The sequence below is a fragment of the Hypanus sabinus genome, chromosome 24 (genome assembly GCF_030144855.1).
Source record: "Hypanus sabinus isolate sHypSab1 chromosome 24, sHypSab1.hap1, whole genome shotgun sequence".
Taxonomy (NCBI): domain Eukaryota; kingdom Metazoa; phylum Chordata; class Chondrichthyes; order Myliobatiformes; family Dasyatidae; genus Hypanus; species Hypanus sabinus.
Window position 1 is genome coordinate 20,679,235 of NC_082729.1, and position 27,734 is coordinate 20,706,968.

General features: G+C 47.2%; 2 protein-coding genes across 5 annotated transcripts in view; one reads left to right on the plus strand and one right to left on the minus strand.

Annotated features, from left to right (window-relative positions):
- The first annotated feature begins 603 nt into the window (after positions 1-603).
- Positions 604-5,125, plus strand: cdc42ep5 (CDC42 effector protein (Rho GTPase binding) 5). The gene is made up of 2 exons (XM_059949413.1): positions 604-2,372; positions 3,498-5,125. The coding sequence occupies exon 2, from the start codon at positions 4,356-4,358 to the stop codon at positions 5,085-5,087; it is 732 nt and encodes a 243-aa protein (XP_059805396.1). The 5' UTR covers positions 604-2,372; positions 3,498-4,355; the 3' UTR covers positions 5,088-5,125.
- A 14,779-nt stretch (positions 5,126-19,904) lies between these two features.
- leng8 (leukocyte receptor cluster (LRC) member 8) overlaps positions 19,905-27,734 on the minus strand; it is a 38,553-nt gene continuing 30,723 nt past the window's right edge. For 3 of the 4 annotated variants that reach the window (XM_059949417.1, XM_059949419.1, XM_059949416.1), the window contains 2 exons: positions 24,142-24,271; positions 21,479-23,708 (listed from right to left, as the gene is read on the minus strand). In XM_059949417.1, coding sequence (XP_059805400.1) covers positions 23,257-23,708; positions 24,142-24,271 — 582 coding nt within the window. In that variant the 3' untranslated portion in view covers positions 21,479-23,256. Of the gene's footprint in view, positions 23,709-24,141; positions 24,272-27,734 lie in introns of all 4 variants that reach the window. The other variant, XM_059949418.1, reaches the window with a different exon arrangement.

Sequence of the window (27,734 nt, forward strand, 5' to 3'; positions counted from 1 at the left end):
GTAACAACTGTGTGTCTCTATTGCACCCACATAATCTCGTCTCTGCTCCCCAAACCATGGAATCTCCAATCATTACTGCAGTTTTCTTCTCCTGCTTCCCTTCTGAGCCACTGCGCCAGACTCTGTGTCAGAGACTCAGTCACTGTGGCTCTCCTTTTGTTCAAGATTATCACTGTAATAGGCATAAGATACATGGGGTAGAAATGCTCTGACAATCAACTTCTGGCCTCAGCACCACATTTCATTACGAGATGAGGACCAACATAAATTAACTGAAATATTATATTATTCACTATGTGTGTGTGAGAGTGCTGTGTATCAGTGTGTGGTTCTGAGTGGTCTATGTCTCTGTGACTGAGCATGTGAGATAGTTTGACTGTTATTATTTCTGCCTCTGCCTGTGTGTGAGTATATGTCTATGAGTGTTTCTGTGTGTGTGTGTGTGTGTGTGTGTGTGTGTGTGTGTGTGTGTGTGTGTGTGTGTGTGTGTGTGTGTGTGTGTGTGTGTGTGTGTGTGTGTGTGCGAGAAAGAGAGTGGGAGAACAAGGGGGGAAGTCAGTATATCTGTGAAATTGTGTGTATATAAGACAGAGAGACTGAGGAAAAGAGAGAGTCGGTGTGAGTGTCTGAGAGAGACGGAGGGAGAGGAGAAATTCAGAGTTTGTATCGGAAAGGGTGTATGTGAGAGAATTTTGGTGAGAAAATCTGAGTGAGAGTCCTTGAGAGAGAGAGAGACTAGGGAAAGAGTGTGTGTGCGAGAGAGAGAGACTAGGGAAAGAGTGTGTGTGCGAGAGAGAAAGAGAGACCAGGGAAAGCGTGTGTGTGCAAGAGAGAGAGACTATGGGTGAGAAATAGAGTGAAGGAGAGAGACTGAGAGTGTGTAAGAGTGAGATTGTGTGTGAGAGAGAGACTGTCTGAGAGAAACTGGGCATATGAGAGAGACTATGAGTGTACATGAGAGGTACAGACATTATGTGTGTGAGATGCAGACAGCAAGTGTGAGCGAGAGTCTGTGTGTGTGATAGAGAGTCTGAGCGTGTGTGAGTGATGGACTGTATGTGTGACAGACTGAGTGTGTGAGAGAGACTGGATGCATGTGTGAGATAAACTGTCACTGTGTGTGTATGAGAGAGGGAGACTGAGTATCAGTGAGAGACTGTGAGTTCATGTGAGAGAATGAGAGAGTGAGAGAGACTCAATGTGTGTAAGGGAGACTGTGAGAAAGAGACTGAGAGTGTGTGAAATAGACTGTGTGTGCATGAGAAACTGAGTATGTGTGAGAGTGAGAGACTGGTGGGTGCGAGATCAAGACTGTGTACGTGAGAGAGTGAGAGAGAGACTGTATGTGAAAGAGTGAGAGACTGTATGTGTGAGACATTGAGTTGTGTAAGAGAGAAAGAGATTGTGAGTGTGTGTGTGAGTAATTGATTGTGTGAGAGAGAGACTGAGTATGAGAGATTGAGTGCATGAAAGATTCTGAGTGTATGAGAGAGACTATGTGAGAGAGACTGAGTGTGTGTAAGAGAAACACTGTATGTGTGCAAGAGGAACTGAGTATGTGTTATAGAGAGACTGAATGTGTGAATATGTGAGAGAGACTAAATGTGTGTGAGAGAGAGACTATGTGTGTATTTGAAAGAAACCGAGTGTGTGAGAGAATGTGCATGTGAGAGAGAGAGACTGGGTGTATGTGTAAGATAAACTACGATTGTAATTGAGAGAGAGTGAGTGTGTGTGAGAGAGTGTGTATTTGTGAGAGACTGCGTTAGAAAGAGACATTGCGTGTGAGATAGACTGTATGTGTGTATGAGAGATGAGAAGGCTGTACTTGAGATAGAGAGACTGTGTATGAGTCTGTAAGTATGTGAGACAGACTGTGTGCGTAGGTGCATGAGGTAGAAAGACTATGAACACGGATGAGACTGTTGTTAGAAAGTGACGACTGTGTGTCAGAGAGAGGGACTCCGTGTACTGTGTCACAGTGGGAGTGAGGCTGCGTTATGAATGAGAGAAATTACGTGTGAGTGAGAGAGACAGACTGTGAGAGAGAATATGTGAGTGAGAAAGAGAGACACTGTCTGAGAGATTGTATGTGTGTGAGAGAGACTCTGTGTACGAGTGAGATTCTGTGTGTGAGTGTGAGTGAGAGAGAATCCCTTCCCGAACACTACCGCATTCCAGGCGCCGAACTGCCAGGTTGGAGCGGATCCGCACAGGATACGCTGACGTGCCCCGCCAGGCCAGGAAGGGGAGGCGGTGTCCAGTTCTTTTCCTGTGTGGGATCCATAAGGAAGTCGGGGAGAGAGCGAGAGAGAGAAGCGCCATAAGGGAAGGACAAAATGTGGGAATGTACGAGGCCGGAGCGGCTCTGGGTGAGTGAGTGACGGACGGAGAGAGGGAGGACGACGGGGACACACTCTCCACAAACTTCCCACAAGATCCAGGAGGCGAGGAGGGAGGGCGACGGAACCGATCGGGAACATGTGTTGTAGGGTGTGGGGCTCCCGGCGTTCCGAGTCCGAGACCCTTCCTGTTGAGGGAGAGTAAGGAGGAGAGGGGGGCGAGGAGAGAAAGCGGAGGGATGGGAGACGGGGGCAGGGGAAGGGAGAACACAGTTGTTTCTGGGGCGGAAGTAGGGGAATGGGACAGGCGTGGGTGGGGAGAAGGGAAGCACCTTCGTCCGCCTGGGAACCATTTCCCTCCCTCTCTGTCTCTGTACCTTTCTCTCTCTCTCTCTCTCTGTCTCTCGTCTCACCACCCCCTCTCTCTCGCTTCTCCCTCTCGATCACGCTGTATCTCTCCCTCTTACTCTCCGTCTTAGTTTACTCCATATTTATCTCAGCATCCAGCATTTTTCTAACTTTTTCCCTCCATTTTCTGTCGCTCTTATTTTCTGCCTCACTATATGCCTCTCTCCCTTCTCTTCCCGACCTTTTCCCTTCCTCCCCTCAAGCTCTCTCATCCAACCCCCTCTCTTCCCACACATTCCTCTCTCCATCCCTCCCCCATCTCCCCGTCACCCCTCTCCCGCACCAATGCCCCTAATGTTTCAGCTCTAAACTCTCCCTTTCCATCTCTCCCCTTCCCCTCTTTTCTCTCTCCTCTCCAACACCTCTCCCCTCACTCTCACGCATCTCTCTACCTGCATCTCCCTCATCTTTATCCCACCTCCCCTCCTCCTCCTTCCTGGACCTTTTCTCTCTCCTCACAGTCCCACTGTTCTTCTCCCTCGCTGTCTCCTCTCCCTCCGTCCCCGTCTTTCACTCTGCTACCCCTCCTGATTCTCATTTCTTCCTCAGTCTCTCCACGCCCTCTCTTCTCCACCTACCCCCATCTTTCCCCCTATCTTTATCCCGTCTCCCCTCCTCCTGTCTCTCTTCTTTCCTCTCCTACCTTTCTCTCCCCTGTCTTCCCACAACCCCACTGCCTCCCCCGTGTCTGTCTCTGTCTCTCTCTCTCTCTCTCCCCCCTCTGAGCCTCTTCCTCTGCTGTTCCAGCTTCGCGCCATGTGACCCCTGCTAGCCTGGGAGGTGCCGTAAGGCGACACGGCAAGGAAGAGGGGGAAGAGGACGAGGTGAGAGGACGTTCCTGCAGCAGTTGGCAGGTCAAGTGGAGGAAGAAGCAGAGGATCGATCAGAGAACCAGGGGAGGCGAGGGCAGAATCTCCGCACCCCCTCCAGTGCCTCTTGCCCTACCTCAGCATCACAATCTGTGAGACTGGTGGGGATCGTGTGGGATTAACTGACCCGTCACTGATCTACAGCTGCGGAGGGCAAGCAGTACGCCCCAACTGTACTGGGACCTCCCGGAGGAAGGGGCTTGACACCCTGTCACCGGGACGCTGCCTGTGACGGATAGCCCCCCACCTGGGGTCCAAGGGACACACAGAACAACTCTGTCACGTTTGCAAGGAGTCTCGGCCGTCGACCTGTCACCATCCCTGTGAGCGGTTCTCCTGGGGGACTTCCAATCTCACAGACGCAGTCATACATACAGATACTCTCACACACACAAACACGAGTAGGCAGACAGACGCAGATGCACGCAGGTGTATAGGCACACAGGTATACAGATAGACTCAGGTATAAAGGCTCACACACACACACACACAAACCCAGGCAGATAGACACATAGGCAAACGAGAAGCTTACGTGCAAGCGCATTCACAGGGAGAGGGGAAAAGATACGGGCAAAAGGACTCAGGAAGACAGGGAGAGAGGCACTCACAGGCAGACACACACACACGTGCAGATAGAGAGACATACATAGGTGAATACAATCTTAGGCAGACATAGACGAAGACACATAGACACACACACACAAGTAAGCAGGCGGACGCCACAGGTACTGCAGCGATGCCTATCCTGAAGCAGCTGGCCCCCCAGCAGTCAAAACGGCGTTCCCGGCCGGACCTGACCCGGGAGATGATCAGTGCCCCGCTGGGGGACTTCCGCCACACCATGCACGTGGGCCGAGGCGGGGATGCCTTTGGCGACACTTCCTTCCTCGGAAGTCGCCCGCAGACCTCCCCTGCTGCCACCTCCCCCTCCGCTCTGCACTCCCTTCCTGAGGAAGAGGTGGGAGGAGAGGAGGGAGCTCCACCGCCCCCGCTCACACCAAAGGGAGGGGCGGGTGAGGATGAGGAGGGAAGGGTTCGGCCCGGAACTTCACCTGGGGGGTTGCCTCTGAGGCGCGCTGACTCTGTGCTCTCCTTCCACGTTGACCTGGGACCCTCAATGCTGGGAGATGTGCTGGGAGTGATGGAGATAGGGGAGCCTCCCCAGGGACCCCAGTCACCAGGGGAGCAGGGTCCCGGGACCCCTCCCAGTGTGGGGGAAGGGGAGGAGAGTGAGTGGAGTGGGAGGGAGGGTTTGAGGGAAGAGGAGGAGGAGAGTGTGAAGGGGAAAGGTGAGGTAGAGAAGAGGGAGGCGGAGTTGGGGGAGGGTGAGGAGGAGCGGAGAAATGGGGAGAGGGAGGAGAGGAGCGGCTCTGTCCCCAAGGAGGTTGAGGAGGAGGAGGAGGAAGATGAGGGTGGTGAGTGTTACACCTTTGAGGAGGAGGAACAGGATGATGAAGTACACGTGTAGGATAAGTCCCAACTCCACTCCCCCCCCCCCCCCCAAAACCATCATGGGCTTAGCAAGCTAACCACTCACTCTCAAAAGGGTTGGTGTGGGGGGGTCTAGTGGGGTGTGGGTCTTTATTTATCATCCTCCTATTTATCGTTGGGGAGCCCCCAGTCCTGGGACTGTGCTTGGAGGAAGCCTCGTGTTGGGTCTGTCCTCTGGGAGTGTGCGGAGGGAGCTTCTCACTGTGTCAGACACTGGTATTGTGTGGTAGGACGGTCTCGGGGGAGCTTCACTCTGTGTCAAAGTTTGGGAGAGGGTTACAGGATGGTGTAGAGGGAAGTCCACTCTGTGTCCAAACATGGGAGTGAATGATAGGATGGTGCAGAGGGAGCTTCACTGGATTGGGTGATGGGACGGTGCAGAGGGAGCTTCGCTCAGTGTCTGACCCTGTGAGTGAGTGATAAATGGTGTGGAGGGAGGTTGTCTCTGTGTCCAACCCTGGGATTGGGTGACAGGACAGCACAGAAGGAACTTCACTGTGGCCGACCATGGATTTTAGGACAGTGCAAAGGGAACTTCACTCTATGCCTGACCCTGGGACTGGGTGATAGGACAGTCGGAGGGATCTATATTCTGTCTCTGATCGATTTGGGAACAGTATCTATCTGTAACTTTGACAGTCTTCCACCATATGTCTGTTTGTTTCCATTACCTGCTGTTATTATGTTTATAACCTCAGACATTTTGAGTCGTTTTATTGCCTGTGACATTTTTAAAAGAGATTTTGTTGAAATATATTCTTGCTAAACACTGAGATGGCTGTCTGGTTGTATATGACAGACTTCTGTTTAGTTCTGTGGGACAGAGGTGATCTCTTTATCCAACTGTAGAAAAATATCTGTCAGCGGAATTGACCACATATGTACGTAAACAGATGCTGTAGAAAGCGAATAATTCACAATGGTTTTCCCCAAAATGCATTTTATATCCAGACTATTAATGTTCCTCATTAATACTCTAAAACCCATTGATTAACTTTTTTTTTTAGTTTATTTGCAGTATGATAAGTTTTCCTGTTCAAAGGGAGCAGGAGATGGGTCCCGGAGGGTTTAAAGGGAGTGGGAAAAGGGATCCTCGGTGGGTATAAAAGGAGCAGGAAATGGGATTCTGTTGAGTTTAAAGCAAGTAGGAGAAGGGGACCTGGTGGGTTTAAAGGAGTGGGAAACAGTTCCTGGTGGGTTTAAAGGGAGCAGGAAACAGGGTCTCTGGTGGGTTGAACAAACCAGGAAACGAGGCTCCAGTGGGTTTAAAGGGAGTGGGAAGCAGCATCCCAGTAGGTTTGAAGGGAGCAGGAAACAGGGTCCCAGTGGATTTAAAGGGAGCTGGTGACAGAGACCCAGTAGGTTTATAGCAAATGGGAAATGGGCCACAGAGTGAGGGTACAGGGACTGATAAATGGGGTTCCAGTGAGTGTAAAGAGACCATGAAACAGAGTCCTGTGTGTGTAAACAGAATTGGAAAGATGGGGCTGTCCCAGGAGGTGAGGGTCTTATGTGATAGATGCTGCCTTTTTGAAGCACCGCTTTTTGAAGATGTCCTCAATAGTGGGGAGTGTAAGTGCCCATGATGGTGCTAGTTGAGCCTACAGCCCTCTGCAGCATCTTTCGATCCTGTCCATCGGAGCCTCTATATCAGGCAGTGATGTGACCAGCCCAAATGCTACAGCCTTCGGAGACATACCAAATTACCCCAAGTGGAGCCAAAGAACTTCTTTGAAAGTGGTGTCACAGGTAGATAGCGTCATAGACAGAGTTTTAGCACATTATCCTTCATGAGTCAGAGTACTGGTTACAGGAATAGAGATGTTCTGTTGAAATTTTATAAGGCATTGGTGAGGCCTAATTTGGAGTATGTTGCGGTGTTCTGGTCACCTATCTATAGTAAAGATAGCAATAAGATTGAAAGAGTACAGACAAAATTTACAAGGATGTTGTCAGGACTTTGGGACCTGAGTTATATGGAAGGTTGTCAAGAGCAATCATGCTCATGAGATTATGATTGCTGATGACATACGATGAGGCACATAATGATGATGATGAATAGGTTAGGACTTTATTCCCTGCAGTTCAAGAGGATGAGAAGAGACGCACATAAATCTATCAGGGGTATAAATACAGTAAATGCAAGTAGGCTTTTTCCCAATGAGGTTGGGTGGGGCCACAACTGAAGGCCATGAGTTAAGGGTGAAAGGTTTAAGGAGAAGATGAGGGGGGAGTTCTTTAGTCAGAGGGAGTGGGCAAGTGTGAAGCGAGCTACAAGTGAAAGTGGTGGATGTGGGTTCAATTGCAACATTTGAGAGAAGGTTGGACAAGCACATGGATGGGACAGCAGTGGTCCGGGTACAGGTCGATGAGATTAAACAGAATAACAGTATGGCACAGACTAGATGAGCCGAGCAGCTTGTGTCTGTGGTGTCCTGCTCTATGACTCTAGAGGCACTAGCATGCCTTTTTCGTGATTGCATCGATGTGCTAACCCCAGGACAGATAGTCTGAGATGCAATGCCAGCCACAATAATGAAGTTTACAACAGGGTTCAGATCAGCTGGGAAAGTGGGCCAAGGCAAGGCAGATGGGATTAAATTAAGATGACATAAATACAAGAGATTCTGCAAATGCTGGAAATCCAGGCAGGATCTGGTAGCCATCCATTTTAAATCAACTCCCCATTCCCAATGCACAGCTTCCACTATTGCCACGGTGAGGCCAGTCCCACGTTGGATAAGCAGCACCTCAGATTCCGTCTAGATAGCCTCCATCCTGATGGCACGAACATCAATTTATCTATCTTCTGGTGATTTCTTTCCCTTCCTCTCTTTTTTTACCTTCTGACTCCCCTCTTACCCCTTCTCTTCTTACCTGCCACCACCTCCTCTGTGCCCCTTCTCCTCATTTTCTCATGTTCACTCTGCTCTCCTATCAGATTCCTTCTGAAGACTCTTACCTTTTCCATCTATCTCCTCCCAGTTTCACACTTCATGCCCACTCCCCTACCTTCCTCACCTATTTTCACCTATCACTTGCCAGCTTATACTTCCTTTTCCTCAACCCCACCTTCTCAGTCTACCCCACCTTCTTTTCTGTCCTGAAGAAGGGTCTCAGCTGAAATGTTGACTGTTCATTCCTCTCTGTGGATGCTGCCTGACATGTTGAGTTCCTCTAGCATTTTGTGTGTGTTGCTATGTTAAATTCAGACAAGTTCAGACAGGAAGTTATGTTGCAGCTTGATAACACTCAGGACTTTAAGTCTTGACAAGTGTGAATTGGTGCATTTTATAAACACGAGATTCTACAGATGCTAGAAATCCATATACAAAATTCTGGAGGAACTCATACATTAACCCTATCATTCCCAGGATAGTGCTTGTAAACCTCTGAACTTTCTTGAATGCCGAAGTTCAACGTAAATTTATTATCAAAGCACATATTCAGTATTTCACCATATACAACCCTGAGATTCATTTTCTTGCAGGCATACTGAGTAAACCCTTAACAAAACAATAACCATAATAGAATCAATGAAAGACCACACCAACGATGCAGATATAACAATAAATAATAATAGACAATAACTATCGTGAACATGACATGAAGTTTCCATAGGAAATATCTGCAGTTTGTGGGAATGTTTCAGTGAAGGGGCAAGTGAAGTTATCCCCGCTGGCTCAAGAACCTGATAGCTGAGGGGTAATAACTCTCCCTGGACCAAGAGGTGTGAGTCCTGAGGCTCTTCCTGATGGCAGCAGTGAGGAGAGAACGTGGCCATAAGACATAAAAGCAGAATTAGGCCATTTGGCCCCACTGTCTCTGCTCCTCCATTTCGTTATTGCTGATCCATTTTCCCTCCCAATCCCAATTTCCTGTCTTCTCCCCATAACATTTCATGTCCTGAATAGTCAAGAACCTATGTTTTAAATACACCCAATGACCTGGCAACAAATTTTCAGATTCACCGTTCTTTGGTGAAAGAAATTCCTGCTCATCTCCATTCTAAATGGACGTCCCTCTATTCTGAGCCTCTGCCCTCTGGTCCTAGACACCCCTCTGGGGGGTGGGGGTCCCTAATGATAAATTGTACTTTCCTGCGACAACTCTCTGTGTAGTTGTGCTCAATGGTGGGGAGCACTTCACCCAGTATTCTTTTTTAGATATGGGTCCTAAACAAGCCTGCATGGACTGGTTGGGCTGAAGGACCTGTTTCTGTCCTGCACGACTTAGTTCAGGTTATTGTCATTCAACCACACACCTACACATCTAACGGAAACATTGTTCCTCTGGGGCTGAGGTGCAAACGCAGTGCCTATGTCTTAAACTTCATTTAAGTCAGGAAACTATGTTGCAGCTTGATAAAACTCTAGTTAGGCTGCATTTGGAGTATTATATACAGTTCTAGTCACCCAGTTATAGGAAGGACGTCAAAGCTTTGCAGAGGGTGCATAAGAAGTTTACCAGGATGCTGCCTGTATTTGAGGGTATGTGCTACGAGGGGTGATTGATAAGTTCGTGGCCCAATGTAGAAGGAGTCACTTTTAGAAAAGCTAACACATTTATTCTTCAACATAGTTCCCACACTTAGTCCAGCGGTCGTGGAGCATACGGATCTTGGACCTCCAGAAAGTGTCCACGGCATGGGTGATTAATAAGTTTGTGGCCTAAGGTAGAAGGAGGTGAGTTATACAGCTCTCGTTACATGCACATTCAGTTTAGCTCTTTTTGGGTATTTATGCAGGAAGCTTAAGGTTAATAATCCATCCTCTACCTTAGGCCACGAACTTATCAATCACCGCCACCGCCCCCCCCCCCCCCCCCCCCCCCCCCCCCGATGAGTGATAATGAGGGGATGGACAAACTTGAGTTGCTTCCTCTGGAGTGGCAGAGGCTAAGGGGAGATCTGATAGATATTTATAAGATTATGAGAGGCATAGATAGACAAACATCTTTCTCTCAGGGGTTGAAATGGCTAAAACTAGAGGGCATTTGTTTTAGGTGAGTGGGGTAATTTCAAAGAAGATGTGAGGGGCATTTTTTTTTACACTGTATGGTGGGTGCCAGGAATGTGCTGCTTCGTACTTTTAGAGGCAGCTACTTCTTAACTATGTGTTATTTTGCACTACTTATGTTAATTTAACTATTTAATAGACACATATATACTTAATGTAACTCAGTTTTTTTCTATATTTCTATATTTATTTATCATGTATTTTATGGCTGCTGTAAAGTTAAAAAATTTCATGACCTATGACAGTGATATTAATCTGTTTCTGATTCTGACTTTTAAAAGACCTTTGGATAGGCACATGAATGCCTCTACTTCCTTAGGAGTTTGCGGAGATGTGGAATAACATCTAAAGCTTTGACAAACTTCTATAGATATGCAGTTGAGACTATATTGTCTGGCTACATCACACCTTGGTATAGAAATACCAATGTCCATGAATGGAAAATCTTACAAAAATGGATACAGCCCAGTCCATCACAAGTAAAGCCCTCCCAGCCATTGAGCACATCTACATGAAGCGGTGTTGCATTAAAGCAGCATCCATCATCAGGAACCACACCACCCAGGACATGCTCTCTTCTCACTGCTGCCAACAGGAGAAAGGTGCAGGAGCCTCAGTACTCACACCACCAGGTTCAGAAACAGTTATTACCCCTCAACCATCAGCAAAGGAGGTAACTTCATTCAGCTTCACTTGCCTCATTATTGAAGTCCCCCCAACCAATGGATCTACTTTCAAGAGCTCTTCATCTCGAGTTCTCATTATTGATTATTTATTTATTATTATTGTTTCTTTGTTTTGTATTTGCAGTTTGTTGTCTTCTGCACGCTGACTGAACACCATAGTTGGGTGGTCTTTCATTGATTCTGTTATAGTTATTAATTCGGTAGATTTGTTGAGAATGCCCACAAGAAAATGAACCTCAAGGTTATATATGGCGGCATACATATACTTTAATAAAAACATTTACTTTGAACATGAGGAAAATGGAAGATTACGAACATTGTGTAGGCATAAAGGATTTGATTAGTTGGCCTTGTGGTTACTAATTGAACTAATTTGGAACAACATTGAGGGCTAGAGGGCCTGTTCCTGCACTGTACTGTTCTGTATTCCATGTTCTATATTGTTAATATAACTTTTAAAATGTTACTTTATAAAGAGATACAGCACCGAACAGGCCATTCTTGCCCAACAAGCTATAAAGAGATACAGCACCGAACAGGCCATTCTTGCCCAACAAGCTACACTGCCCATCAACCCACCTATTTAATCCTAACCTAATTACAGGACAATTTACTATACCAATCAATCTACTAACAGTACATTTTTGGAATGTGGGAAGAAACAGGAGTACCCAGAGGAAACCCACATGCTCATGAGGAAGATGTTCAAACTCCTTATTGAAGACGCTGGAAGATGCCCCAAGTTGTAATAACGTTGCTCTAACTGCTATGCCTCTGTCACACACAACACACATAGTCACAATACAATATTAGCACAAGTCCCTGAGTGGTATTGCCTTAAGATTAACAGATTGACATGAAGGGTGAGGTGCATGTTTATGTAAGGCAGTATAATATTACTGGCTCTCTTATAATAAAACAAGTAGTCATATAAATATTTGAAAGAGCATCAATAAAAGATGAAAGGTCACCAGTGCAGGATCACAGCATGTCTGTGAGTTGGGGAGTGGGAGCCAGCAGGGCACTCAGACAAGGTGTACGTGTGTGCTGGGTTGCAGCAAGATATTAAGAAGTCTAATGGCCCAGAGGAAGAAGCTGTTACCCAATCTGATAATTCTGGTTGCTGTGCTGTACTATCTTCTGCCTGACGGCAGGAGGTCAAGGAATTTGTGGGTAGGATGGAAGGAATCTTTAACAATACTGGAGGCACTTTTGACATATGCTGGGGTGAGGGGAAAGAGGGTCCAATGATGGTAAAGAGGGTGGGGAGAGAGACTCTGATGATGTTTTCAGCAATCCTCCCTATCCGCTGGAAGGTCTAGCAATCTGATGCATTGCAATTCCCATACCAGATGCCGATACAGCTGGCCAGGATACTCTGGGTGGCGCTCTGGTTGAAATGTGTTGAGAATGGGGTGTGGGGCCTCATTTGCCTCCGTCTTCTCCGTCAAGAAGTGAAGGTTTTGCTGTGCTCTCTTGGCTAAATAAAGATGGTTTTGAGGGACCAGTTGAGGTTGTCAGTAACATGGACATCAATAAACTTGGTGCTCTTGACTCTCTCCATGGAGAAGTCATGAGGTGCAATAGGGAGTGGTCAGCATGCACCTAACCTGAAGTCCCCAATCATCTCTTCAGTAACACACACAGAAAATGCTGGAGGAATTCATTGATGGAAGGGATGCCTGAAGAAGGGTCTTGGCCCAAAACATTGAATGTTTATTCCTTACCATAGATGCTGTCTGACCTGCTGAGTTCCTCCAGCATCTTGGATGTGTTACTCTGGATTTCCAGTATCTGCAGAATATCTTGTGTTTATAATCATCTCTTTAGTCCCGTTCATGTTAAGACTCCAGTTGTTGTTTTCACTCCAGTCCACAAGCCTCCTGTTTCATCACCGTTGCTGACGAGGCCAACCACCGTTGTATTGCCAGCCAAATTAAAGATGAACTTAGTGACACAAAACAAGTTGGAAGCTGCAGAGACAAGGGAGTGGTGAACAGAACAAAGGTGACATATTTGATGCAGACTAGTTTGACTGGTTAAGCTGAAATAATTCAGCGTTGAGCAAAGCACACAAAATGCTGGAACAACTCAGCAGGTGAGGCAGCATCTATGAAGGGGAAATGAACTGCCCTGATCAATTAACACAGTCCCAATAAAGGATCTTGACCTGAAACATTGACCATTTATTTCCCACCATAGATGACATCTGGCCTGCCGAATTCCTCCGGCATTTTGTGTGCGCTGCTCAAGATTTCCAGCATCTGCAGAACCTCTCACATCTTTGGTTCAATATTGACTGCGGACTCCTGTATTGTACCAACCATACAGCATGGGAGCAAATGAGGTTGCAGAGACTCAGCAAGCTCCATCACGGGCACTCTCTTCCCCACCATCGAAGACATCCTCAAGATCCATCACTGAGGACCATCAACATCCAGGCCATGCCCCCTTCTCATTATTACCATTGTGAAGGGACAGCAGCCTGAAGACCCACACTCAATGTTTCAAGAACAACTTCTGGTCAGCTGGTCTGTGCCAATCAAGATGCCCGTGTTTGGCCCATATCATTCCAAACTCTTCCTATCTTCAGCCTTGTCCAAATGCCTCTTCAACCTTGTTATTGTACCTGCTTCACTTCCTCTGCCCAGTTTGTCACAGAGATGCACCAGAGGGATGGGAAAAAAATTGCTCCTTTGGTCCCTATTAAATATCTCCCCCACACCTGTGCCCAGTAGTTCTTCATTTCTCTAGGTCTGGGAAAATGACAATATGTCCTCACCCTATCTGTGCCCCCTCATGACACAACATATGTATCCCCCACACTCCTTGTCTAACTCATCTCTTGTACATTGCGATTGTTATCTGTTCCCAGTATCTCTTTTTGCAGCCTGTTCCAAACACCTGCCGCTCCTGGTGTAAACAAAATAAAAACTTTCCTTGTAAACTTTCTTTGAATTTAACACCTCCCCTCCCCCACCGCTCAACTTAAATTTACCCCCTCTAGTCTAGAATTTGACATTTCCACCCTGGTGGGTTGGGAAGAGAGGGAAGAAAACGATTCTCACTATGTTCTCTATGCTTCTTGAAATTTTTTAACTTTCAGGTCCTCTCTCAGCTTGTGACTGAATGGTAAACAATCGAAGTTTATCTAACCTCTGTTTCTTGCGTCAATACAGGCAGGCATAGCTTCGAGGCGGGGGTGGGGAGGTTTTAAAGATTTACGGGAATTATTTTTGTTTACACTGGGAGAGGTAGGTGTCTGGAACAGGCTGCTAGAGAAGGCAGTGGGAACAAATAACAATAGCAACATACCAGAGACGAGGTAGGCAGCGAGTAGTGAGGGATAGAGATGTTGTATCGTGAGGGTGAGGCATACAGTCTTGCTCCCCCAGAGTTGGTGGTGCTATGGGTGACGATGGAAACATGATTGAAACGCTTAAGAGGCAGGGAATGCAGGGATAGAGACCATGTGCAGATGGACAGGATTAAGTTTAAATTGGCATCGTAGTCAGCAGAGACATGGCGGGTTGAAGGGATTTACTCCTTGACTAGGCACAGCTCAAACGCCATTTATAAATTCGCCGATGACAATCAACGTTGTTGGCAGAATCTCAGATGGTGACAAGATATAGCACGAGAGGGACAATAAAATGAGCCATGATCGAGTGATGGGGGCAGGCGCGATGGGTCGATTGGTCTCATTCAACTTCTATATCTCAAGGAAAAGGAGAGACACTGGCTACTTCAGTTGTATCTCAACAAAAACCTTCCACTCAAGACTTCAGGAGACCACACACTGGTCCTCATAGAGGGATCAACGGTATAAGGGGCAGCAGTTTCCTGGGTGTCAACAACTCAAAAGAGGATTTATCCTGTGCTCAACACACTGATGTAGTCATAAAGAAGGTGCAGCAGCAGCTCTACTACGTTTGCACTTTGACGAGATTTGGGTTGTCACCAAAGACTGTAGCATATTTCTACAGACTGGTTGCATCACCGTCTGGTATAGGGACTCCCAACACACAGGATTGTAAGACGTTGCAGAGGGTTGTTGACTTGGACAGCTCCATTACGAGACAAACTTTCCCTCCATCGAGGACATCTTCAAAAGGTGGCATCCATCATTAAGGGCTTTCACCACTTGGGATATGCCCCTCTTCTCATTACTACCATCTGGGGAAGAGGTACAGAAGCCTGAAGACCCAAACTCAACCATTCAGGAACAGCTTCCATCCCTCTGCCATCAGATTTCTGAATAGTCCTTTGCTTCATTATTCCTTTCTATTGCACTATACTGCATATTTTGTAATTTATAGTAAGAAAGTGCACCCAACTTCAGTGCCTGACTGACTGGGTCAAGGAGTTGGTTGCACTCAGGAATATTCGGGAGGCTGAAGATATTATAGATGAGGCACTTGAAGAGGTGGTCACACCCAGAGTAGAGGCTTGAAAAGTAGATGGGTGACCATCAGGAGAGCAAAGGGATTATAAATCAGTGCAGGGTACACCTGTGGCCATTCCCTTCCCTTGGGGCGGGGTGGTGTGTGAAGAGAGTAATTTATTATGGTACGGCAGCTGCAGCCAGGCTGATGGTACTGTAGCTCAACAGAGAAGGGTAAAGTCAGGCAATGTGGTAGGGGACAGAAAGGAGATTCCGTGGCTCTAAAAGAGACACTGGGATGGCTTGTTGTCTCCTGGGTGCTAGGGTCCAGGGTGGACTGCAGCAGCTAGCTGCAGGATATTTTCAAGGGGTACAGTGAACAGCTAGAGGTCGTGGTGTATATTGGCATGAATGACATAAGCAGAAAAGGGGAAGAGGTCCTACACATTGTATATAAGAGTTAGGAAAGAGGCTGAAGAGGACGTTAGTAATAGCTGGATGGATTACTCCTGGTGCCACTAGCTAGTGCAGGTAGGAATGGAGTGATAGAACAGATGAAATGAGTGGCTGAGGATATTTGGTGCAAGGACAGGGTTTCAAGTTCGTTGATCATTGGAACCTATTCTGGTGAAGGGGTGACCTCTACAAGTGGGAAATCCAGGAGGTTTGCTAATGCTACTCAGGAGAATTTAAACTAATTTTGCAGAGGACTAGGAAGCAGAGCCAAGGTCAGTTTGGGCGCAGTTTTGGTCTCCCAAGTTGAGAAGGACATCTTGCTATGGGAGTGCAGCGCAAGTTCATGAGGTTAATTCCCGGGATGGCTGGACTGTCATATGTCCAAAGATTGGAGCGACTGGGCTTGTATGCACCAGATTAGAAGGATGAAGGGGATCTGATTGATGCACGAGGCAGGAAACATGTTCCCGATGTTGGGGGAGTCCAGAACAAGAGGACAGTTTAAAGGGTAGCCATTTAGAACAGAGTTGAGACAAAATTTTTCACCCAGAGAGTTGTGGATCTGTGGATGCTCTGCCTCAGAAGGCAGTGGAGCAGTTCTCTGAATGCTTTCAAGAAAGAGTTCGACAGAGCTCTTACAGCGGATATGGGAGAGGCAGGAGAGGGTACTGCACTAACCAGCCTTTCATCGGGTGATCAGCCATGATCACAGTGAACAGTGGTGCTGGCTCAAAGGGCTGATGGCCCACTCCTGCACCTATTGTCTATTGTCAGTAAGGGATAGATCAGGCTGGAAGGTAGAAAAGTGGTGAAAGGCAAAATCAAAACACCAGTTATGATGGGCCAGATATTTTGAACTGTGTATAGTTTAAGACTAGGAGTGTTATGGATAAGGCTGATAAACACAGAGCATGGATCAGTACTTGGAACTATGATGTTGTAGCCATTACTGAAACTTGGTTGAGAGGGGCAGGAGTAGGTACCAGGTTTTTGACATTTTAGAAAAGATAGAAGAGGTAAAAGAGGTTGAAGAGTTGCACTACTAATCAGGGACAGTATTATAACTGCACTTGGGAGACATAATGGAGAGGTCAGACACTGAGTCCATTTGGGTAGAATATTTGGGAAAGGTGCAATCTCACTATAGCCACTGGAACAAGGAATACATTCATCTGATTAAGGAAATGTTTAAGAATTGGGTTGTTGTCATGGGGGATTCCAACTTCCAGAATACAAACTGGGACCTCAGTGCAAGGGGTTTAGGTGTCAGAATTTGTTATCCTGGCAGGTTTCTTAAGTCAATATGTGGATAGTCCAATTAGGGGAAGGGCTATACTGGACCTGGTGTTGGGTAATGAACCCAAATATTCAGTGGGTGAACAGTGACCTCAACTCCTTAACCTCCAGGACAGCTATAGACAAGGATAGGCATTGTCCTTGCAGGAGAGTTTTAAATTGGGATAGGGCAAATTACAAGGGTCTTAGACAGGAACTAAGAAGAGTTAATTGGGGACACCTTTTCTTTGGCATGTCCACATTAGACATGTGGAGGGTGTTTAAAGATCAATTGCACAGAGTACAGGGAAGGTATGTTTCTGTTAAATGGAAGGATGGGGATGAAGAGATAGGAGAACTTTGGATGTCCAGAGAGGTGATGAATTTAGTCAAGAGGAAAAAGGTAAAATATGTAAAGCTTTAGAAGTCAGGATCAAATGAAGCACAAGGTGTTTAACAAGGCCAGAAATGAAGAAAGGAATTTGGAGTCAGGAGGGGCCATTAGAAGTCCTTGGCAAACAGGGTTAAAGAGAATTCCAAGGCATTCTATACATACATCAAGTAAAAGGATAACTAGGGAGATGATGGGACCACTTAAAGATAGAGAACACTTGCTTGGACACAGAGAACGAGGTACAATGAGGTACTTAATGAGTACTTTGCTTCAGTATTTACCAAGGAAAAGGATGTGGAGGTCCTGGAGATCAGTGAGTATACTAATACATTAAGGCGCTCAGAGGAAGTGATGGGCCTACTAATGAGTATTTGGGATAAGTCACTACAGCCTAATGGGATTTACTCCAGGTTATTGAAATAGGCAGGAGACGAGATTGCCAGGCCCTTGACCAGAATCTTAGTGTCTTCTTTAGCCACAACCGAAGTCCTGGAGGACTGGCGAGAAGCTAACTCTTTACCATTACGAAGGGAACAAGGGAAAATCTTTGGAACTATAGACCAGCGAGTCTCACATCAGTTGAAGGAAATTGCTGCAGAAAATTTTTTAGGATAGGATAATGAGCATTTGGAAATCCATGGGCTAATTATTAAGAGCCAGAAGGTCAATTTTTTTTACTCAGAGTTGTGAGTATCTGGAATGTGCTGCCTGGTATGGTGGAAGAGGGAAATACATTACTGGCTTTTAACAGACATTTGGATAGGCACATGGATGTATGGAAGATAGAGGGGTATGGACATTGTGTAGGTAGGAGGGTTTAGTGTTTGGATGTTTTTGATTTGCTTTTAGTTGCAAGGCACATTGTGGGCCAAATGGCCTATTCCTGCTGTACTATTCTGTGTTCTAGAGTGTACAGCAAAAAGACATTAGATAGATCTCTGGTTCCAGGGGTGGGGAGAGAGGCAGCACAGGACCAGAACAAGCTGCAGACAGTTCCAAACTCAACCGGCTCCATCATCAGCACTAGCCTCCCCAGCATTGAGGACATCTTCAAAGGTGATGCCTCTTAAAAAAAAAGGCTGCATTCATTTCATCATCAAGAACGCTCATCACCCAGGATATGCCATCTTCTCATTACTACTGTGAAGGAGGTGGTACCTAAAAACACACACTCAATGTTTCAGGAACAGCTTCTTCCTCTTTGCCATCAGATTTCTGAATGGACAATGAACCTATGTAGATTCTTACTTTTTTGTGCCTTTTTGCATGACGTATTTTATTTAAAAAAAATTATATATTCTTACTGTAATTTATAGTTGTTTATGTATTGCACTGTACAACTGCAAAATAATAAATTTCAAAACATATGGCAGATATATGAAATCGGACTGATTGAGGAATCCTGTCATGTCCTTGCTATATAGTTCATGTATAGTGTCTCCGTCAATCTTCTTGGTCACCCTTAGAATTCATTCATGAGACACAATTTCCCACACACAAACTACACTTCCATCAGGTCTCCCCTCAGCATCCAACACTTCAGTCTGTCCATCCTACACTCCTTTGTCTCCTTCTACCAAGTCATTTTGCATCTAATTCGCCAGCTTGCCCTGGATCCCTTGTGATCTCCCTTCTGGACTGGTCTACTAGTGAAGACAATCTTTGTCAGTGTCCTTGTTAAAAGATGATGTCAATAATGTCTACTGCCCTGCCAATCTACTTCAGTATTGCTTAAAAAAAAATCACAAGACGCAATTTTCCATGCAGGAAGCAGTTGTTTCCCTTTGGAGTCACAGTGCACTTTTATTTACTATACTGAAATGCAGCACTGAATAGGCGCTCCAAGCTACCCAACACTCCCCCCCCCCCCCCGATTTAATATGAGCCTAATCACAGGAAAATTTACAATGACCAATTAATCTACCAACTGGTATGTCTTTGGACTGTGGGCCCCCCCGATTTAATATGAGCCTAATCACAGGAAAATTTACAATGACCAATTAATCTACCAACTGGTATGTCTTTGGACTGTGGGAGGAAACCGGAGCACCCAAAAGAAACCCATGCAGTTACGGGGAGAACATACAAACTCCTTACAAGCAGTAGCGGGAATTGAACCTGGGTCGCCTGTACTGTGAATGACTAAGACACAGTGCCATCTACTTCTACAATTCACAAAACATGATTCCCTTACCACTCCCCCGCATGAAGATGTACACTTCTTAGGTCTCCCCCCAGTCTCCAACACTGTTCAATCAACCCCCCTTGTAACCAATACCCTCCGATCCAGGCAGCATCCTGCTGACTCTGTATATCACTCTGTATAGATGTGATCTCAACATCAGCCAGTTAAACTTCTATTGGGAATTCCTTCAGCCTCTCTGTGCCTGGGCGGGGATTGGAATCATCCCAGTAGAACCCCTAAAGCTCAGAAAACTACCTCACCCACACACTGGGATCGACTAACCAACACTGGAAGCTGGGATCGAACCCTGACCTCCAGAGCCCCAAGATGGCAGCTCTATTTGTTACGCAAACACCCTCCCTTTTCCCACTGAGCTTGGAACAGAGAGAACCAGTGTCAAGAAGGATTTCTTTTTATTATATTTAAACACTGACAGAAAGTGAAAACATTATTTGTTCTGTAAAACAGACAAAGGTAGATGGGGTGGGGGGGAGGGTAGAGGAGGAGGAGAGGAGAAATTAACTTAAAATGGGAACAAAAATAAAAATCACATCGGCAAGGAGGGAGATTACATTACTAAAGGGGGAAGGGAGAGCAGAGAACAGAAAGGGAGGGAGGGGGAGAAAGGGTGGAGGGAAGAGGGAGAAAACGCAAACAGCAAAAACCGCAAAGACAACTGCAAGATTCCCCGGCGCCTGGCGAAACCCTTGACCCGCTGATACCTGGAAAGGAAGCGAAGCCCGCCGACCACAGGGCACGGCGGGTCTGACAAATGGCGGCTCCGAGGCGCCACTGCTCACGCATATTTCCTGGTCTCCTGCCTCTCTCTCTCTTTCTCTTTTCTCTGCCGTGGCAACAAGTCCTTTGGCACACATTGCATGTGCACGTATTTGCTTTTCATCCATTGTCGTATCCTCCACAAACGCTCTCCCGCTGGCTGGCTGAATTAAAAAGAGAACAGGTACTTCCTTCTGTGCTGAACTGGACAACATGCAGCTAGACAGTGTTGGGATGGCCAGGGGAGGTGTTAGGGATGGGGAGGTGACACAGTCCATTCCTCGGAGACTTGCTGCAGAGGTCTGCGTGAGGCGCCGCCTTCTTGCTTGCTTGCTTCTCTCTCTCTCTCCCCTCACCGTGCTGCGGACTGAGAGGTTTTGCGTTTGAGTCTTAGCGTTTGCTCGGCAGTGCAGTGGCTCCCTCAGGCTGGCCGGAGAGGGGAGGGGAGTGGGTGTGGGGTTAGGGATGAGAAAGAGAGAGAGAAAACTGAAACATTGTTAGTCTCACAGCGTAAACAGGTACAAAAATATATACACATAAACTTTTTTTAAACAAATTTGACACAATTACTTAAAAAAGAGGGTTTGAAAGAGGAAAAATATATGTATCTCAGTGCTCTTTCCAAACAATCATGGCAGTCCAGTTCTGTACAAATCCTTGCAAGTTAATGCAAACCTTAAATATACACTTTATGTACACTTCTTAAATCGCAAAGATTGACCTCTGGAAAGTTGCGCCCACATCACTGTCAGCAGGGTTACCGGTCACACCCCGGATTAGGGGAGTCGTTGGAGGGAGTGGGGGAGAGGGTTGAGAAAACTGAAGCAGTGTGCAGGGAGTGGGTGTGGAGTACTGAGAAACTGGTGGGGGGAAGAGAGCAGATTGGAGTAGGCTCTCTGTTCCTTGGGGGGGCGTGGGGGTGGGAGGAGTGCAGATCGAAGTTCGTGCGCTCACTGCGAGTTGAAGAGGGTTAGGTACGTGCTTGTGGAAAACAGGTGGTGCAACGCATCCTCACATGTGCATATAAAAAGATCCTTTAAAAACTAGAGGAAGAAAATCACAATGGACTGGGATGAATGCCTCGGCCACACAACTTTATAACCCGCTGGCAGTGTCGAGGGGCATCAGGACTGGAGCAAAAAGGGCAGAATGGCAGGGCTGGGATTGGGCTTCAGAAATTCGCCAGCTGAAGTGCACTCTGCTTGCAATCGATCTTGGTGGTGTCGGCTCCCAGGTAGGTGAGGGCGACAGAGCCCAGGAACTGTCGGCAATCACTCTCGCTATCGAAGGCCAGCTCGGACTGCACATAGGAGACAGGCAACACTGGCCGATAACTGGAAGGGATGGGAGACAGGCAGAGGAGAGAGAGAGAGAGAGAGAGAGAGAGAGAGAGAGAGACAGGCAGAGGAGAGAGAGAGAGAGAGAGAGAGAGAGAGAGAGAGAGAGCAAGAGAGAGAGAGTGAGAGAGGGAGAGGGAAGAGGCAGAGAGAGAGAGAGAGAAAGAGGCAGAGCGAGCGAGGGGGAAGAGGCAGAGAGGGGGGGAAGCAGAGAGAGAGAGAGGGGGGAAGCAGAGAGAGAGAGGGGGGGAAGAAGCAGAGAGAGAGGGGGAAGAAACAGAGAGAGGGGGAAGAAACAGAGAGAGAGGGGGAAGAAACAGAGAGAGAGGTTGGGGAAAGTGAGGGGGAGGGTGATGGTGATTGAGGGAAAGAAAGAGAAAGATTTTAGGAGAGAAAGAAAGGAAGGAAGGAAGAAAGAAAGGAAGGAAGAGAGAGAGAGGCGGGCAAAACAAAACATTAGTCAGCAACATTGACAATGCAGTAAGGTATGCTTCACTTTACAGGAATCGGCGCCCCGAGCCTAACTCGCCACGACAATAGGGGAATAGAGGACTCTCCCTGTTAAGGGGGTGGGGCAGGGCCCTATTAACCAGCCCTGTGGCTAAGTGGCGGGGGAAGAGATGGGCAGCTTCAACCTAGCCCTGCATGGGGCAGGTGGGCCCCCTTGCTGGCAATACTTACCTATGCATGAGAGACAACCTATGAGACCCTAGCTCCCTGCCTTGCCTCAACCCCCACCAACATGCCCACTTGGCACCACGGGCAATGTGTCCCTACCTTATCCTGCAACTCCAATGATACTTCATATGGTGGCTGAAGAACTGACAGGAGTGGCTATTTACCCTTCTCCCCTGTGCTAGCTGGAGACCCTCTGGGACGACCCTCCACGCCTGGGACATTTCTCTATCCATATTCAGAGAAAGGAGGGTGGCTGTGTATATAATGCTCCATACTTCCACACTCAGGATCACCGTTCCCTCCCCAATCTGGTGACCAGAATAGAAATCAGAGACCCTGTTCACATCCCACACTGTGAAGAGGAATCCATCTCCACACACCCTCATTACAGGGGCCACAAAGCTCCCGTTCCCCTCACGTCAGGCACTAGATTCCCTCCCTTGTCCCTAAATCTGAGAAAAGAGACCAACCCAAAACTCGGTCATGACAGGGGGTTCCAGACAAGACACCAGGGTCTCTTCCCACTGTTCCAGACACTGGGAACAGTCCAATCCAATATATTCTCAGTTTCGGAGGAGTTCACCCATACCAGATACCAATGGCTTCCTATTCCACCATCCCCTCCTAATCTTGCATGCCGAACTCTGGCGAGGAGTTCTTCCGAACACTCCCTTACTGTAGGGTGTCCCAGATTAGACACCAGGGTCTCCCTGTGCCCCTCACTCTGTGGAAGAGGGTCCTTCTCCACACTCTCCCACAACAGACAGCAAGGTCTATCCCTGTGACCCCTGGTCTAGGGAAGGGTCAGATCACACTTTCTCCCACTACAGCAGGGGTTCTCAACCCTTTTTATGCCATGGATCTACACTGTTAACCGAAGGGCCCGTGAACCAAAGGTTGGGATCTCCTGCACTACAGATAGACACAAGGGCCTACTTGTCCTGTTCTCCCTTCCTCTACCCATGTCTCTCACTCTGAGAGGGGAACACCCATTTCAAAATGTACACAAGGCTTAAAGGATCCCAAAATCCCCTCAATCTGGGTGATACTATGCTCATGGGGGGGGGGGGGGGGGGGGAAGAAGGGTTGTGGGTGGGGGTTGGGATTCCCATCCTCCCTGGGCCTTGACTGGGTGGTACAGGGAAGGGTCTGGGGGATGGGGTCCGAGGCCCCACCCCTGTGACCTGGAGGGGGACGTACGTTTTGAGCATAGCCTTGAGGGCCTGCTTCCTCTCGCGTTCCACAAACTTCTCGATCAGGTAGCCGGACATGCGGGGGGACTCCCGGTACAAGCGGAAGAAGCGGTGGTAGTTGGAGAGGGCCCAGGCAGCCCGGAGTCCCAGGGCATGGGCCACGCACGCATCCTCTTTCAGCTCCCGGCTCAGGAAGGCTAGTTCTGTAGTTATATCTGCAAGGGTGAGAAAGAGAGAGAGGTGTTAATGACAGGCAACTGAGAGAAGAGGGGATGGAGATGGAGAGGGGTAGAAGAAGAGTGAGATAGAGGGGTCTGGCGAGGGAAGGTGAGTGAGAGGGGCCAGTGAAGGAAAGTAGTTGGTAGTGGTCAGGGCGGGGTTAAAGAGAGGAGATGGTGAAGGGTCACTGAGAAAGGGAAAAGATGGTTAAGGTGGTTTAATGATGGGGGAATGAGTAGACAGGTGAGCGAGAGGGAAGAGGAGTGAGTGAAGGAGGAGAGGTAGAGGAATGAGTGAGTGTAGGAGGGAAGAAGGAGAGGGTCCGGTCATTGAGTCGAGGGAAGAAACGATGGAGAGTTTTGGGAAGTGGTTCCGTTCAGTCTGGGAGGAACAGGCAGTGGCTGTGTGAATACCCTTTCCCATCTGTACCTCCTGAGTTCTGGGTGAAGATGTAGTAGAGTATTCGGTAGGCGGTGAACTCGCCTACATTCCCCGGCAAGCTCTCGGCATACAGAGACTTGAGCTGTGCCTGACACTGGTTGAACTCCTCGTGGTCACCCTGCAGGGAGGAAGAGAAGAAGGGCGGGGTGGTCAAAGAGTGGAGAGAAGCACCTTGCTCTGGATCAGCGCTGTGAAACCTGGTGCTGTGGGTTCAGACTGACGGACGCTGATGAGGCTGCATGGCCATAAGTGGCTAAAGGGCCTACTGTGGTATTAAATGAATGAGGATAAATGGCTTCCCAGAGTTAGCATATAGGCTGTGTGCCAAAGGGACTTGTGCTATGGTAAATGTTTTATTATCACAAGACCATAAAACACTAACAGAATTATACCATTTGGTCCATCGAGTCTGCTCTGCCATCTGATCATAACTGATTGATTTACCCTCTCGACCACTTCTCCCTGAAACCTTTGACACCCTTACTTATCAAGAACCAATCAACCTCTGCTTTAAATATTTCTATTGACTTGGCCTCTACAGCCAACTGTGGCATTGAATTCCAGATTCTCACCCTTTGGCGAGAGAAATTCCCTCCTATCTCTGCTCTGAAAGGAGCAGAGGCTCCCTTTGTATTCTGAGGCTGTGTCTCCCACTATTGGAAATATCCTCTCCACCTCCACTTTATCTCAGCCTTTCAATATTTAAAAGGATCCAAAGAGATCCACCCCCACACTCATTCTTCTGAATTCCAGCAAATACAGGCCCAGAACCATCAAACTCCCCTCATTCGTTAATCGACAGTCATTGGGGGAGACAATGAGCTGAAGCTGTTTCAGAGGTAAGTGGGTTAGAATCAATGATTCATGAAGGTCATCATGCAACTGTGGGCCAGAAGATTTGTTTCAGAAATAAATGGGCCATAATAGATAGGTGCAGATGTTTGGCAGGGAGACTGTTAGGGCCTAATTCCGTAGTGAACGGCCTGCTGATTTGCTAGAACAGAGGCACTGGGTCCAAAGGGCAATCTGGGTGCAGAAAAGTCTGAGCAGTCAACCAAGTTGGCAGTGCCTGACTCAGGGAGGAACAAAGGAACACTCTCGAAAGCAACTGTCTGGGTCCATGGACTGGTTGAGGACGTGCCTGAGGGAAAGGGGCTGGTGTATGTTGGCACCTGGACCAGCAGGTCGAGAGTGTGGTCACTGTCATTTACTGCAGGAGGCAGTTAAGGAGAATCCCAAAGGAGGGTCTCGGCTCCTTGCCGTTCAACCCACCGACCCACTTTCCACAGGGTTTGTCGCTCTACATACCTTGACCAGTTTGCTGCACTAAAATGGATATAATTTGCTATATTTGTGCACTTTCTTGTTCAAAATAATTTGTGTTTAATCTATGTTTAATTTCCTCCCACAAGCACAACTGTGAAGCAACGTGCCTGTGGCACAGCTGCAAGGAAGCTTTTTATTGCAACAAAGGAAATCATAGGCCAGCTAGCCTCAGCGGTTTTGGGGTACTTGTGGTACAGGACAAAATAGGCCAAGGTCAGCATGGTTTCCTTAAGGGAAAATCTTGCCTGACAAATCTGTTTGAATTCTTCGTGAAAATAACAAGCAAGATAGATAAAAGAAAATTGGTGTATGTTATGTACTTGGATTTTCAACACTTTTGACATGAGATTGCTTAACAGGTGGCCATGATATTAGAGGAAAGATACTAGGAAGGAGAGAGCATTAGCTGATTGACTGGAGGCAAAGAGAGAGAATAAAGGGAGCCTTTTCTGGTTGGTGTTGGGACTGCTTCCCTTTTAGTTGTACATCAATGATTTGGATGACAGAATTGATGGCTTTGTAGTCACCTTTGCAGACAATACCAAGATAGGTGCAGGGGCATATACTATTTTCTAAATGGAGAGAAAATTTTAAAAAATCCAAGGGACAAAGGGACGGGGGAGCCCTCATGCAGGATTCACTAAAGGGCAATGAAAGGCTTATCATAAGAGGAGCAATTGATGGCTCTGGATATGTACTTGCTGAAACTTAGAGGAATGAGATTGGGGGAGGGGGATAAATATTATTGAAACCTATCAAAAGTTGATGAAGATGAAGATGAATTTTGTTAGCCAAAGGGTGGTGAATCTGTGGAATTTGCTGCCAAAGGCAGCCATGGGGGCCAGGTCATTGGGTGGTATTTAAGGCAGAGGTTGATAGCTTCTTATTAGTCAGGATGTGAAAGGTTACCGGAACAAGGCAGAAGAATGGGGTTGTGCTGTCTTTACGACAGTTATTTAGTTTATAATATTTTCGCTTAGTAATTCATTCAATAGTATTTTCTAGTTAGAATTAGAAGTGTTTAAAGTATATTCATTGCATGTAAAATATATCGGCATGCGATGACGTCACATCCGGTTTCGCCGCGTCTTGTGGGAAAACACCGGTTTGAAATCAGCGCGAGGGTGGGGGCTTTCCACGAGGCTCACCTGAGCACAAGCAGTTTTGCAAGCATGAGAAATCACAGTGAGAGCAACGCTGTAAGTTAATAGATAATCGATATATTGAACTAAGATGTTAATGCTGATCCTGTTAGAGGTAACGACGGTAGATAATGTTTATGCTTTCCTTAGTTAAAGAGTCGCGGATAGTTTGCATGGAAGTGTATTTAAAGTAGTCAATGGAGCAGGTAACCTCTCCCTGTATACTGCACCTTAGTGTAATGTAGTTATAGTCACCTTTGCAAGTATTTACACTTGAAATGTGATATTAAGGAAGGAACAAATACTGTATCAATCTTGTATTGTTTTATCAACAGTTTTCACCATATGTTAATGTGAAGAGTGAACAGTAAATGGTTAATCTTACTGCGATCTGGTTCTTATTAACTGTGGTTTATCCGGACGTTAAATTCGGCGTTTCGTTACACCCGAAGGAGAACGTTACAGTGAAAAAGCGGCATTATCAGGTGTTTCAAGTGCTGCAATGTCAGCTCAATCCAGCATCAAGTCGACGCCGCCCAGCGACAAGGGCAGTAAACCGACATCAAGTAAGCCCACCCAGGCGTTATCAGGTGTTCCAAGTGCTGCAATGTCAGCTCGATCCGGGATCAAGTCGATGGCGCCCAGCGACAAGGGCAGTAGAACGACATCAAGTAAGTCCACACAGGCAAGAGCCAAGGCAGAAGCCGCCAAGGTGCGACTGCATTACGCCAAACAAGAGGCAGTTTTGAAAATGAAACTGGCCACCAAAGAAGCCGAAAGGGCCGCCAGACAAAGAGAAGAGGCTGCCAGAGAAAGAGAAGAGGCTGCCAGACAAAGAGAAGAGGCCGCCAGAGAAGCCGAAACCCTGTTGGAAATGACAAAAATATCGACAGAGTTGCATGTGCTGCAGCTAGAAGGAGAAGGAGAAGCTGCCAGGGTGGAAGCAGAGTACATAGAAGAAGCTGAAGGGTCGCGTGATCTGACCGAAACAAGTTCTGCTTTGGAAAGGACCAGACTGGAACGCACGAGCGACTATGTACAATATCAAGCAGACAGGCAGGCTCGTCTCCCCTCTCCATACCTATTCGATAACTTCCCCAGCTACGAGGAAGA